Source organism: Malaclemys terrapin, chromosome 5 (genome assembly GCF_027887155.1).
Source record: "Malaclemys terrapin pileata isolate rMalTer1 chromosome 5, rMalTer1.hap1, whole genome shotgun sequence".
NCBI classification, from domain to species: domain Eukaryota; kingdom Metazoa; phylum Chordata; order Testudines; family Emydidae; genus Malaclemys; species Malaclemys terrapin.
Genome location: NC_071509.1, coordinates 114703041 through 114718461, shown reverse-complemented (window position 1 = coordinate 114718461; position 15421 = coordinate 114703041). Strand labels below are relative to the sequence as shown.

Below are 15421 nucleotides of genomic sequence, written 5' to 3'. Positions count from 1 at the left end.
TGAGATTCTCAAAGTAGCCATTTCCTCCCCACCCCCATCTTTCCAGTGAGGACTGATCCAGCTGATGTTCTCAGAGCATGCAGACTGGTTCAGGCCCTGCACAAAATACATCCACAAGTGCATGCTTGTTAATCTACTCAGTAAACCCATGGTTAGGGCACTCACCTGGGATGTGGGAAACCCAAGTTCAAATCCATCCTCTGTTTGATGTGGCACAGATACTTGAACCCAAGTCGTCACATCCCAGGTGAATACCTGGGTAGTGGGTGTTCCTCTCCAAATCTTTCCTTTGGAGCTGTTACACCTTAAATATTTTTGGAGCAGGACCTTCCCCCTCTCCCACTTCCCAGGTGATGCCCTAAGCACTAGGCTGTAGAGTCACTCTGTTTCTGTGGCCTGGTGATATAAGAGGCTTGAGTTCCTGCTTTAAATTCCCTGCTTGATTTGCAAACAGGATCTTCCCACATCCCAGATGAGTGCCCTAACCACCGGGATATGGGATAGACTGACCTAGAAACACCCTACCACTGCTTGTCCCTGGTTATCTTTTGTGCAGGGCCCTAAATAGGAGGCATGTTCTGGGAATATCTACTGGCTTGGTCCCCTTTAGGAGATCGTTTGAGAATGCCACCAGGTCTTAGGTGTGACTAGGACTTCAAGCAATTTGGTAGCACCAGCAATTCCCATAGGAGAAAACAGTCTAGGCCTCAGTAAATATACCATTACCATGTGGTTGCAATCATTGATATCTTTTTAGTGCCCAAGGATTCACTTAGAGTTAACCAATAAGGAATACACAGATTTGAATAGCAGTAAGCTTTGAAAGGAATGTTGTCACTTCATTTGGCCCAAATTTTAGATATTGTAAAAAAGAAACTTTTAATATGAGATTTTCAAAGGAGCCAATAGAAATTTAGGTTCCCAGATCCTACTGAATTCCAATGGAAGTTGGGTACCCCTCTAACTCCCTGATGTTCCTTTGAAAAATCCCAGTTTTACAAGACTTACGACCAACAGAACATTTTCATTAATTAAAAAAAATTAGAAACTTTAAAAAAAAAAAAAAAAAAAACCCCAAATGAACAGTTCCAAGCAGTATTTGCAATCCAAATGCTGTAGAGTTTTTCTAGTTGAGTATATGAAACTCAAAAGTAAAAATGACTAGAAACTGATTAAACAGAAATTAAATTAAGAGCAAGCAAGAAGTCCTCTTTAGTTTTCTTTAGCCTGAGACCCAGCAAACAAAGGGTATCTTACCTCAGTCAGATAAAACTCAACACACAACATAGCTTACTTCAGCATAGTTCACCAAGAGACAACTCCTTTGGCTCAGCTGTTCTCCCTTGAAGCTTATTTGTCTCAACCCCCACTGCCTGATTCTTTCTTTCCCTTTTCTGGGATGATGAGGAATTCATTAATTCCCCACAGCTTGCACTTCCCTGCATATCCCATCATTAAGCACATGTAGCGGTGGCCCTTCCTAAAGAGGAAGGTTAACTTTTCCTTGTCAACACTGAGATAGGCCCAATACGCCGATCACAGAGACCTTAACTATGTATTTGCATACTTAGGTATGTTTTTTGGGAGAGGTTGGCAATTAAGTGGAAACTTGACTTGTAATTTCCAAGCTAAGGAAAGATCGTTTTTAAGGGAAACAATAAGGTTTTCACGGGTTGGGTGTACTTTGGCTGAAGTGATACTTTATCAGCTTTAACTCCAGGTTTTCAGGCAAAAACGATTGTGAGTCTCATACACACACGCTCTCTGTAATAGTTCTTTTGTTTAGGATTCTGAACTATGTTGTTACTGCTAAGTTCAGCTGTGTCTATGTTAATACTTTTCAGCATTTCTCCCATCATTAGTCTAGCACCTTTGTTGCAGTTCTTCTGGTGGTAGCCGCAGTGGACTTGCTAGTGTAGACAGGCTACAGGTGTTTCCTACACTGTTCCATCTAACCTTGACAGTTAGACAACATGATGGTAAAAACACTGGCAACTGGTCTACACTAGCATTTCCACCATTGCTGTCACCAGTAGAGATATACCTGTGCCAGATCAATAATAGGAGAAATGCTAATGTAGACAAGGCCTTTGTGACTTGATTTCAATGGTAGGGTACTGATGGGGCAGTAAAGGGCAAAAAATAATCACAAAACCTAACAAACATGGTCTGTCATGGCTCCGTGCTTTGACTCCATTCATTTGATTTATTACAGAAACAAATTATGAAAGGGTGTGAGTTGTGTAGTATAAAAATGTGTTCATTTTTTCTTTTTTGCAGCTGATACGTTGTATGTTATGACAGTGACATTGTGGTGTTTTCAATTGCAGGGCAAATCCAGGTGGATAGTGGGCCTGCTTTAAATACCAAAGGTACAGTAAAGTGTATTACTTTCATAAAATGGCTAGGTTAAAAAGAGTATTGTGGGCTGTCACACTTTTGGTAATATGGATCATGAGATATCTTCAGATCTATGGAGACACTAACGTATAGGTGGAAGAAGATGGGAACAGCACATAGTTGACAGCTTTATCTTTAACATCTTTAGAACAGTAGGTCCAGCTCTGTTTTCCTTGTACACTCAATAGTGTTATTAATTTCAGTGGGAGTTTTGGGTGTACTAACACGGCTGATGTACGTATTCTATGCATTTTAGCAGAAGAAAGGGTGTGAGTTGTTTGCATGTTTTAGAATTTTTCTGTTAGTTGGATGTCCTTATACCTACATCACCTACTAAATTGTTGAGTGACACAGCTAACCTCAAATAAATGCTTAGTTTCAGGCTGATTGCATCATGTATTTAAAAGAAGTGCCACTATGTGCTAGAAATTAAATAGTGTATTCAAAAGCATGCACAGTTTTTGCATGAACTTACAGAGGCTGTGTGTTAAAATAACGAGATGGACAGCTTGTCATTTGCATATGCAGTGTCCATGACTGCAGGTATATAATTTATGCATCTGCATTTTTGCAATTTTAAAAATCTGGTCGTTTGGGGGTCACATGTTTAAGAATGGCCTCCAAAAGTAAACCCATAAGATTATGCACCCCTAAGCGTTAATGCAAATCAAGTGATTTCCTGCCTAATTATCTGGCCTGTGTATGAACTGCCTTGTTTAAGTTAGCAAGTGTACTTTACAAATGGTTGCACATACTCTACATGTGAGTCCTTAAAAAAGAAGTGCTGGAATGGATTTCCAGAACTATCACTCATACGTGATAGTAATGGAACCCCACCAAAAAAAGTGCCAGAATGGCATTCTGGGGAGTTGCAGTGTGACTCAACCCCTAATTTAAGTTTAAATTTGAAAATCTCCCACTTCCTAAGATATCAAATTTTCTTTTAATAACTGGGTTAGTAATTCAAACACCCTTTGGCTTTCTTTTTATTATAGGTGGAGACCAAAACGTCACAGAAACAGATGCCTTTGAGAGAAGGTAAATGCCTTTGTTTTAATCAGAATGACTACAGATGGTAATGGAAGATAGAGACGTGAAAGTGAAACTCAAAACATTTATGATTTGGGTTTTTTTTAAACCTTTGTTAAGACCCCAAGCTGAGTACCCAAGGCAGCCCCCTAATGTTACAGAACATGTTTATCAAACTCCTACATATCAATGAAGTAGTAGTGTTCATTATTATTTTATTATGGTACCATCCAGAGGCCCTAGTAAGGATCAGAGTTCCATAGTGCTGGACAGTGAACAAATACATACAGTAGGAAGGGCTAGATTAATGAAGGAGACTTAGGCATTGCAACACTAACCTCCTGGGCAACCTGCTATCGAGTGGAATTCATGGTCCCAAGTTAGGTGCTCTGGTTTCCCACACAATGCATGGGGAGAGTTAGATTCCTAAGAATGGGATTCACTGGAGCCAGCAAGCTAATTAGGGAGCTACCTAAGCTAGCCAGGAGTGAAATGCAGAGGAAAGGGGTGTGTTTAGGGCCCAGATCCACACAGGGATTGAGGTGCCCAAGTTCCTGGTTGAGGTGCTGCTGTGATCCACAACCCCCCTGCTCAGCTGCTGCCTAACCTTGTAGGCGCGTAAATTTACTTGGTGCCTAAGGTCTGTTGGTGCAGTAAGTTTCTGTCTCTGAGTGTGTGCCTAAGTCCCAGCATGATCCTCCAACCAGGGGAAGACAGTCATTCCCCCACCTCTCTTGCTGGTGGGGTCAATGTGGTAGAAATACTCAGAGCATGATGACCAGATCCGGCCCCACTTAAAATCCAGCTGGAGGATAAGGAGGTGGTGCTGCCACTCTTACAACATTCAGCCCAGTGGCTGGTTAGAGCACTCGCCCAGGATGTGGGAGACCCAGGTTTAATTCCGCCCTCTCTGCCTTGAGAGAGTTGGGGAGAAAAAATTTGAACAGGAATCTCCCACTTCTCAGGAGAGTGCTCTTACTACTGAGCTAGGGGATATTCTGGTGGGGGTCTCTCTTAAGCTCTCCTGTTGAAGCCCGTCTGCTTTGTATAGGTATAGTCACTGGGACAGAGAGAATGATAATGACTCTTCTAATCTGGTAGTTAGGGCATTCACCACCTCTCTCTTGCCCAATAAATATTTATTTATGCAAAGTGGAACAGCTTCAACAAGAGTGACTGAGGGAGCCTACTTCAGAATACCCAATAGCCAGCCGGTGAGGGCTCTCATTGGGAGTGAGGAGACTTGTAGTCAAGTCCCTGCTCAAAAGCAGGAGGCATTCAATTCTGGTCTCCCACATCCCAGGTGAGTGCCCTGGCTATTTGGCATAAAGGGACTAGCTTCTCGTCAGAGTTGTGAGTGGTGCCTAAATGTTGGAGTTAGGCCCCTAATTCCTCTTCTGAATCTTTCTGAAAAAAATCAAAACATTTTGTAAATGTCAAAATGAACCATTTCTACGTTTCCACATTTTTTTCAACTGAAGCAGTTCACAAAGTCAGCATTAATTTGTCAAAATATTTCGGTCAGTCCAAATCTGCATTTTTTTCAGTGAAAAAAGTGTCAGCTGAAAAATTTCAGCTCTTAATATTCATGTGTGTGAACGCACAGACACACACACACACACACGCACACACACCCTCACTGCTGCCGCTTCCCCCATTACCTGTTTTGGGAGCGTCTCTTTGTTCCTAGTGGTGGCTCTGCCCCCTGCCCATGAGAAACAGGTGATGCATGTCAAGTGTGACAGGGATAGGAGAGACAACCGACATGAAACTGCATGAATGTCACCACAACACAATTCTTTGGGAATTGAGCGCTCATTTGAAATTAGGTTAGCGCATTAATTTTTTTTTAAATAGAGTATTTGTATTTTAAAAGGATTAAAGTAAAACGTACATTCCAGATACATCTCTACCCCGATATAACGCGACCCAATAGAACACGAATTTGGATATAATGCGGTAAAGCAGTGCTCCGGGGGGCGGGGCTGTGCACTCCAGCGGATCAAAGCAAGTTCAATATAACACAGTTTCACCTATAATGCGGTAAGATTTTTTGGCTCCCGAGGACAGTGTTATATTGGGGTAGAGGTGTATAACTTTATGGAGGAGGAAAGGGAACTAAGAAATACAATATGTGAACAACAGGCATATACTACATATGTAGGGAAACAAATTGTCTGAAAAATACATACAATAACACTCTATGTTAAGCCCTTTCCAGACCACTTCTAACCATCAGAAAAATTAGGTGGTGGAACAGCCTTCCAATGAGAGTAGGAGGGGCAAGAAACGTAACTTGTTTCAAGACTGTGCTTAATAAATTTATGGAGTTAATGGTATGATGAGATTGCTCACAAATGGCAGGTGGCCCTTCCGTGACTGCTATTAGTCAATATCTCCAATGGCCAGAGATAGGACATTAGAGGGGAAGAGCTCCGAGTTACTACAGTTAATTCTTTCCCAGGTGTGTGTCTAGTGGGTCTCGTCCACATGGTCAGGGTCTCACTGATAGTCATATTTGGGGTCTGGTTTGAACTAGAGTAAATGGTGGATTCGCTGTAACTTGAAGTCTTTAAATCAAGATTTGAGTAACTCAGCCAGAGGTTATGGGCTTACTACATGAGTGGGTGGATGAGATTCTGGAGTCTGCGATGTGCAGGAGATCAGACTAGATAATCATGATGGTCCCTTCTGGCCTTAAAGCCTGAGTCTATAAACAAAGATTTATTATTTTTATGAATCAAGTAGATTTATATAAACCCTATTGCAGAAGTGGGTCTTTCAGAGGGACTTAAATGTGGACAGGGTAGAGACTTTGCAGATGAGCTCAGGAAGGTCGTACCATTCATAGAGGCAGTGTGTAAGTGATTAATAAGGAAGAAATACAGGGGAAACTATGCCCAGAACCAGTTCTACAGATATTGAGATGACATGCAAGAATTGCATATGTCCTCATACCAGCCATTTTCACAGACTTCATTCAACACCATTCTCCAACCATCAGCCCACCCATCAACTAACTTTTCCCCTCACCATCTTTCTTCCTGCTAGATAATATCCAGGACCCAAATGGCCCTGGTTATATGTTTAGAACAATCCACAGAATTTCATTGCAAGTTTGTTCTGCTTATCAGAACAATTAGCAAATATATATTTTTATACATATTTTATACATTATGGGCTAGTGAGACATATGCACATACAATATTTGACATATTACAAATACATATAATACAAATGGTGGGGGCAAAGTGTGAGAGAACTCTATGTGCTCCCCACATAGAGGCAGCAATATAGGGAATAGCGACTGAGAAGCAGCCTCCAGCTATGTCTTTGTTTACTGAAAACATGACATGGTCAGTCCTAGGGTGCCAAGTGTGATAGCCCAGGTTGGGTCACACTGCCCTACAAGTGGCTCTGGTCATGCTAGCTATTTTTGACAGGTAAGTATTTGGTTTCAGGTCTTCTCAGGTGCAATGTTTACTTTTGTCCCGATTTCATGGGAGAAGCTGTTTAAAAAATTGCATATGCTTCCTAGTGGGTGTTTGAAAATAGCTTTTTAGTATGCATCTCAAGTTAGACAGGGATCACTGTTTCATTCCATAAGATAATTTCTTTCTTCAGTAGATTCGGATAAGTTGTATGCACCAATTATTTATGGCTTGTATTCATTTTTTTTTAAAACTGTGGCCTATTGTGGAAATTTATCTTTTAAAGTCCACACCGTCGCTGCTCAAGTGATTTGGAGGCTATAGCAGGTTATACCCAACATAGTTTTCCTATTGGTGGAGGTTGAATAATTAAGGGGAAGAAAAATGCCCCATCTTTCTCTACCTTTTTCCCCCTTCTTGATTTTTGCATACTGAGCATGGTGATGCTAATAGCAGAAATGCTGAATAGTACAGACTTGTAACTTAGTCACTGGTATTAAGGACATTTTGATTTCATCTTGCTTGAGTTATTTGGATTTAGGTAATTTGTCTCGGGTGAGCATGAACGAAAATCTCTCTCTGTCCCACCAGCATAAGTACCTAACATTGCAATGTTGTCTTCAGAAAGTTATGTTACTATTTAAACTGCCATGTTCATGTTGCATATGATTCAGTAAACAGTAACTTCAAACAAAATTCTAGTTAGTGCACACTTACATTATCAAAAGGTGTCTGCACTGTGACTTTTAAAATAAGAAGTCTGGCTAAACTGTGAAACCTGGAGAATCAGTACAGAGTTCAGACTCCATTTTAATTTATCATAATGTGCCTAGTTATTGCATTGGCAGTCTTCTGTCCTGGAATTCAATAGATAATCCAAGCAAACAATGAAAGTTACAGAAACAGCTTTTTAAACTCAGAATTTACTGGCCTTTATCTACTGCAGCCAGTTCTTTAATGGTATTTTTGAATGACGCATTAAATGTGACTAGGGATTTGGGTACCCAACATCTATAGTCACTCTTGAAAATCTTGGCCGCTGAACATATGTAGGTGAACTAATAATTATTTATTTGTTAATTGAAAGGCATGTTCTCTCTTTGTAACAGCCAACCATTTGATCCAGCAGCACAATACAAAATGAACCACAAGCGAAGAGGGGTTGCTTTAATCTTCAATCATGAGCAGTTTTACTGGCACTTAACACTGCCAGATAGACGTGGCACACTTGCAGACAGAGACAATCTGAAACGCAGGTAAGATGATATTTGGCTGCTTCACAGAAGGATACTATTTTTAGATAAGTTAAATAAAAATATGCAATTCAAAGTGATTTGTCATGAAAATTATATAAGCAGCTCTAAAATAACTGATTTCATTGACATAATTGTGACTGAAAGATTTTGTACAGTACCCCATGATAAAACGAGTTAAATGTCTGCTTCTGCTCCCTTTGAAATAATAGGCAGAACTCCCATTGATTTCAGTGGGGACAGGATCAGGCCCTGTGCAAATAGACTGCTGAGGTACAGGCAGCCTTCAGGGTGAGGAAGACTTAAGTGGTGATCTTAATTTTTAAAGGCTTTTTAGTATTGTGTAACTAAGCAAACAATTTATTTTTCTGTCTCAATATCATGATGGGGGGAAATGGAACACATATTTTTATAGGTTAATATAGAAAAAAGGTAAACTTGATTGTAATGTCACAAACTGGTAGGAAGTGCCGGGGTGGGGGTGGGGGAGAAATGTATAGTACCTGAAATTACTTTCAACTCATTTTTTGTAATTGATTAGATTTCAAGCTGATTGTGCCCATTTAATATTATTTGGCAACATTAGTTTATCTTATATCCCTAATGCATTCAAGCCAAGTGATGGCTGGATGCAAATGTCTACTGTTGAGATAGAAGTTCTAAATATGAGAGTCTTATAATTGTGCAGCTTATGGTAGGAGATAAATTGACTTTTGTTGATTCACATCTTGCACTTCCCGTGATTCACTAAACCAGTAACCAGTTTGAGTAAGTGATGTGAAGTTCAACTAAATCTGTTTAATACCTTATGCCGTCCAATAGCAAAGTAGTTCAAGGACAGGTTTATAGGGTAAACAGATGTACTGTATGATACAATTTCAAAAACTGACTGAAAAGTTAAGGAAGTTAAGAAGCCTTTATTCCTATTCACCTAGCAAGTGCACGCAGTTCTAGCTGCTAGCAAATGCAAAATAGGCAACTGCTAGTTACCAAAAAGCAGATTTAGGGAAGCAGGGCAGCTTTGCAGCCAAATAAAGCTCTAGGAACAATTGTGCTGTACATCTGAATGTTTATGTAGCTAACTCAAGGAGCCAGTATAGTCTAAGCTTAACCATATGCTATTTTACAACAATTTAGATATGCAAAAAGGAAGGGATACGTGACTTATAGAAAACACCCATGTCTCCTAGCACTAGTTGTCTTCCACTGTGGACTACCAACAAATTTCAGACTCTGCCATCACTGACAATATTAGATATAGAGAGACATAGTAGGTGAAGTGTGACATGGGTTGGATCACAGAAACCCGCTTGGGACTGTCACCTGATGTGCTGGGACTACCTCTGAGTCTGTTTTCCCTGGCAGGTTAGGACTTCAGGGCCCTGCCTGGTTGTGCCAGACACGCTTGCCTGCTGCAAACACAGATCCAGGTCTGAACCACGTCCCCCACAAGCTGCAGGCTTAACTGAAAACAGCTTAAGAAATGCTCCTGTCTCCAGCACCCAATGGGGTCCAAACCCCAAATAAATCAATTTTACTCTGTATAAAGCTTATACAGGGTAAACTCATAAATTGTTTGCCCTCTGTAACACTGAAAGAGAGATATGCACAGCTGTTTGCTCCTCCAGGAATTAATTACTTGCTCTGGGTTAATTAATAAGTAAAAAGTGATTTTATTAAATATAAAAAGTAGGATTTAAGTGTTTCTGAGTAATAACGGACAGAACGATGTAAATTACCAAACAAAACACACAAGTCTAAGCCTAATAGTCTAAGCTTCTTTGGCAGACTAGCCTCCTTCTAGTTTGAGTCCAGCAATCACTCACACCCCTGTAGTTACTGTCCTTTGGAGGGGTTTCCCAGGGGCTTATATAGTCTCTCTCTTGTGGTTGGAAACCCCTCTCCTTTCCTTTCTAAAATCCCCTCCACAAGATGGAGTTTTGCAGTCACATGAGCAAGTCACATGTCCATGCATGACTCAGTTCTTTAGAGGCCAATGCCACATTCCCAGGAAAGCTCAGATGTGGATTGGCATCTTTCAAAGTCCATTGTCAGCTTAAGTGTTTCTTGATTGGACACTTACTGAGAATAGTCTTTTCTCAAGAAGCTGACCAAATGTTTCATTGAGACTACTTAAAATCAAACAAGTACATAGCCAATATTCATAATACAAAAAGATACATGCATACAAATAGGATGAATATATTCAGTAGATCATAACCTTTGCAGAGATAGGTTACATGGCCTATCTAGCATAAAATCCCAGTTATGTCATATTTACACTCAAAAGTATATTTCTATAAAGCATTAAGGGGTGCAACATCATAAGGTGTAATTTTTTTTATTGGACCAACTTCTATTTAGTGAGAGAGACAAGCTTTCAAGCCACACAGAGCTCTTCTTCAGGTCATCCCCAAACTTGAAGAAAAGCTGTGTGTGGCTTGAAAGCTTGTCTCGCTCACTAAATAGAAGTTGGTCCAATAAAAAAATATTACCTTATCTCTCTAATATCCTGGGACTGACACAGCTATAGCTACACTGCATACAATATTAGATGTAGTAATTAGAACACATGTCCCTCAAAAGTGATGGCAAACCCACTATTCCATTCACAAGAAGTGCAGTTCCATAGTGAATTTTGTTTTAGCCTATGGAACTATGCAACACCACCACATCATGGTGTTGAGGAAATGAGTAAAAATGGGTAAAGCACCCAGGCTAGGCTGGCATTGACCTGATGTCTATAAAGTAACCAGTTACAATTGTAGTAGATTAGCACAGAGCTCACAAGGGAAGTGGCTGCACGTAACCTAATCAAAAGCTTAATACAGGGAGGTGGCATAGCCCAGCATCAGCATATTTCAGGACATGATTAAGTTTTTATATCATGTTTACATTAAATTTCTGATTTGATAGTATTATAACCCTTCACAAAAAAAAAAAAGTCCAAAATTGTCATTTTGGCTCATAGTTGCCTGAAAATGAAATTACATTTTGGCAAAAATGGAAGTTCTACTTTATTTCGCATATTGGTTGGTTTTCAGACAGGTCCCTGGGGGAGTACCTCAATTATTTGTGTTTTCTGTTGCTCTTAACAGAATTCCTGTTTCATAAGAACACCTTCACTTTATAAATTACTTTTTTTTTTGTTCTATGCGTCTTTAAGACACTCCTGGGTATCAGGTTTGGGTACCATTACATAAATTAACATGGATATCTATTCTCTAGAGGAAAAGGTATAAAGTTCCAAAGGAAATAACAAAAGCGGTGGCATTTTTAGCGTAACTTATTAAAGGATACTTATTAAAATGTGTGTGTTTAATGATAGTTTGACAGAGCTTGGATTTGAAGTCAGATGCTTTGATGACCTTAAAGCAGAAGAGGTGATACGGAACATTTATGAAGGTAGGAGACCATGTAATAGGTATGTCTTAGCCTACTTGCAGGAGCGGTTCTAGATAAGATTGTATTTCTCTGTCATTGTTAAAACAAGTTCACTGTAGCTTGAATTGTTTCCCTTCTATGATGAAATCCCATGACATAAAAAGACTAAGGAACAGAAAATATATTATTTTATACCAGTAGTATCTTCATTGGTATTGCATTGCAAGTGTTGGAATTCCCAAGATGCATCTATGACCAACAGATGTAGTGTTTACTAAGCATCTCTCTAACTTCCAGTAGACTGGATCCTCTGCTTGTATGGATCAGTGTGGTTCCAGACTTCAGCAGAGCTATGCTGATTTACAGCAGCTGAGACGCTGACTCAACATATTTCGAATAGGACTGATTTGAGATTAAATGGCTACATGTGGTTCTGAGTGGACTAATGGTGGAGTGTTTAATAAATACTGTAAGCTTGCGTAATCATCTAAACACAGTTCCATTATTTTAGCGTCAATGGACAACCACAGTGATGCTGACTGCTTTGTGTGTGTGTTCCTGAGCCATGGTGAAGATAATCACGTTTACGCCTATGATGCTAAAATAAAAGTTCAGACAATGACAAACATGTTCAAAGGAGACAAATGCCCAAGTCTAGTAGGAAAGCCTAAAATATTTATAATTCAGGTAAGATCTCTGTTCTTGAATTTGTGTACTTTTTTCCCCAGTGGTACAGAGGACAGTTCTTTTAGGGATAACTTCTTCTCATGTGGAAAAGGTGGTGGTGATTATGACACTTCCAAGAGGCAGCTTGCTACTACCTGCCCTTAGTGAGTCCCCCACTCTGCTTCACTGACACTGCCAGCCTCATGCACCTGCTTCTCTCACAAGGGTATTCCCACACTTCTTTTCAAGCTGCTGCTTACACACAGAACACCCCCCCCCCCCCCGAACTGATCTGTAAGGCTACTACCCTCTTCTCCTTCCAAAAGTGGAGAATAGGTCAGTATGGTGTCTGCTATGCTTTGATATTTCTAAGTTGGTGCCTGTCACTATTAAACAGCTTGCTCTACCAATGAAAGCCCTGGGGATGTACAAGCAGGACAAAAGGTAGTTCTTTCTGAACTTAGTCACATAAATGAAGAACATCTAAACAAACAGGAAGCGTTTCTGCTTTCAGAATTTTGTTCTGTGATGGCTAAGTGTACTTGGCAGATGAGAGGATTTTTTCTCCTGCTAGGCCTGTCGAGGAGATCAACACGATGACCCAGTCATTGTTCACGATGCAGTGGACAGTACTGTAGACAAGTCCAAGGTCAATGAAACTGAAGTGGATGCTGCGGCTATATATACTTTACCTGCTGGTGCAGACTTTCTAATGTGCTACTCGGTTGCAGAAGGTATGTTGTTATTTTGCACTTAAATTTCTAGCATCTAAATCCTGCAGGAGTTTTGCAGCTGTATCACTGCTGTTTCACTAAATATAGTAGGCTTGCAGAGTTTCTTCATCACACAATCAAAACAAGAATTCAAGTTCCTTAAACTTACCACTTTGCATGTCTGCATGAGTGGTGTTGTCTCCCCCACATGGTGTAAAGGCTCGAGAATAAATGAAAATATGCCATCTAACTTGCAATTTTTAAATGACTTTGAACTCAAAGCATACTGATCACATCCCTATCAATGAGCTACCTGTCAGGAGGAAATATTCTTCTGCACTTCTAGCGGCATGTCATTTGGATGGGATTTCTTAAACCTCCTCACACAGATGGGTGCCCTCCCCAAACCATCTCATTCCCAATCCTGAAGACTCTCCTGTAATTCAACAGTGGGTGAATTTACAGAACTGTTTCTGCTACTGAATCAATATTGCACTCAACTTAACATTACCTGATGTCGGAAAGGTATAAAAATATTAATACAAAATCTTTTTGCAAAATATTGTATAAAGTCAAAGGGCAAAATTAATCATTAATGTGCAACTCCATTGACAGAAATGGAATTGCACCCATTATAAGTTATGAGGAGAGATTAAAAAGACTGGGACTTTTCAACCTGGAAAAGAGACAATAAGGGGGGGGGGGGGGCGCTATGATAGAGGTCTATAAAATCATGAATGGTATGGAGAAAGTATTGTTTCTCTCTTAACATAACACAAGAACCATGGGGGCTCACCTGATGAAATTAAGAGGCAGCAAGTGTAAAACAAACAAAAGGAAGTACTACTTCACACAACACACAGTCAACCTGTGGAACTCGTTACCAGGGGGTGGGGTGAAGGCCAAAACAGATTTAAATAAATTCATGGAGAGTAGATCCATCAGTGGCCATTAGCCAAGATGATCAGAGATGCAACCCCATGCTCTGGGTGTCCTGAGCCTTTAATTGCCAGAAGCTGGGAGTGGATGATGGCATGGATCACTCGATCACTCACTTGTCATGTTTTGTTCATTCCCTGTGAAGCATCTGGCAGTGGCCACTATTGGAAGACAAGATACTGGGCTAGATCGACCATTGGCCTGACACAGTGTGGCCGTTATTATTAATCCCAGATTAAATCTGATTATGCAAACTTGCCAAAGTACTATTTTTATCTTTAACATCCGAGTACCCAAGATAGCATAAACAGTGCAGAGACGTATATCTAAAACTTATCTGCTGTCCATGAACATGACTGGCAAGAAATAAATTGTGATATTAAAAGTTATTAACTGTGGCTTCTAGTCTTCAGTTAAGGTTAAATGGAGTCCTATGCTCTTATTTCCCAATAGGTTACTATTCTCATCGTGAAACTCTAAATGGCACCTGGTATATTCAAGACTTGTGTGAGATGATAAGAAAGTATGGTTCTTCCTTGGAATTCACAGAACTTCTCACTCTGGTTAACAGGAAAGTATCTCTTCGCAGAGTGGATATGTGCAGAGACATGAGTGCAATAGGAAAGAAGCAGATTCCTTGTTTTGCCTCAATGCTGACTAAAAAATTGCACTTCACTCAAAAATCAAAGTAGATATGCCCATCTGTGAGAATGGCATCTTATTCAGATTCACTCCAAAAATGGAAAATATCTTCATCACTTAATCTTGTAGTCTAGAAGATCACTGAGTGAAGGGGTTGTTCTCTTGTTCAGTAGTTTATAACATGATTTTCAATGTAGCTAGAGAACTGCACAGTTATTCACATCATGCATTTTCCTTAACAGGACTATTTTCAAAAATGCTGGGATCAAATTTCAGGAGCCATAATTTAAATACTTTTAAAAAACCTTTCTATATTAGAAATTATTGCTTTGTTATAATAAATCAGCATTGCAGCAACAGCAGTCTCAGGGAATTTTGGGAGAAATAATTGTAACACTGATTTCTGTGTAATAAAAATTGCAAGGTGCTCAGATCCTATGGTAATGAGGGTCATATATGTCCTAAGAAAGAAAACACTTTTTAACCAATTTTTTAAAATGTTCTGACTTGCACTTGAATGACACCTTGTCTACTTTCTAACTGCATTCTAGCATTTTGTAACTTTTTTTCACAAATTTTTAAAACTGCATTAGACTATAAAAGCTTTTTTTTGTTTTTGCACTGACATTAATTTATGAGGAGTGCAACTAAGGTATGTTTGTAATTTTTCTGTATCTTAAAAATATTTAACACCTACAACGCATTAAAAATGTGCAATGTGTGTTTCACTCCAAGCCTGTGTGATATTTTGTCTTCAATTTTAGGGGAGGAACTGAACATCTAAGAAGCACTGCTGTGTTTGGGCTCTTCCTTACTAGATCAATACCGTCTCTTCACTGAACTTTAAAGAACTGCTGTAGTTAGAAAAACGACAGCATGGGGTTCCATTTATTCTCTCTCTAATTTACACAATAATTATAGTCAGTTCACAATCCAAGAGACTTACCATCAATCAAAAAACAAA

At 39.7% G+C, this 15421-nt stretch overlaps 1 protein-coding gene across 2 annotated transcripts in view; it reads left to right on the top strand.

Moving 5' to 3' along the window:
• Positions 1 to 15191, top strand: part of PLA2G12A (phospholipase A2 group XIIA) — a 36300-nt gene extending 21109 nt beyond the window's left edge. For both annotated transcript variants that reach the window (XM_054029145.1, XM_054029143.1), the window contains 7 exons: positions 2331 to 2372; positions 3396 to 3438; positions 7970 to 8116; positions 11442 to 11518; positions 12009 to 12184; positions 12738 to 12897; positions 14269 to 15191. In XM_054029145.1, coding sequence (XP_053885120.1) covers positions 2331 to 2372; positions 3396 to 3438; positions 7970 to 8116; positions 11442 to 11518; positions 12009 to 12184; positions 12738 to 12897; positions 14269 to 14507 — 884 coding nt within the window. In that variant the 3' untranslated portion in view covers positions 14508 to 15191. The remainder of the gene's footprint in view (positions 1 to 2330; positions 2373 to 3395; positions 3439 to 7969; positions 8117 to 11441; positions 11519 to 12008; positions 12185 to 12737; positions 12898 to 14268) is intronic.
• The last annotated feature ends 230 nt before the right edge of the window (positions 15192 to 15421 follow it).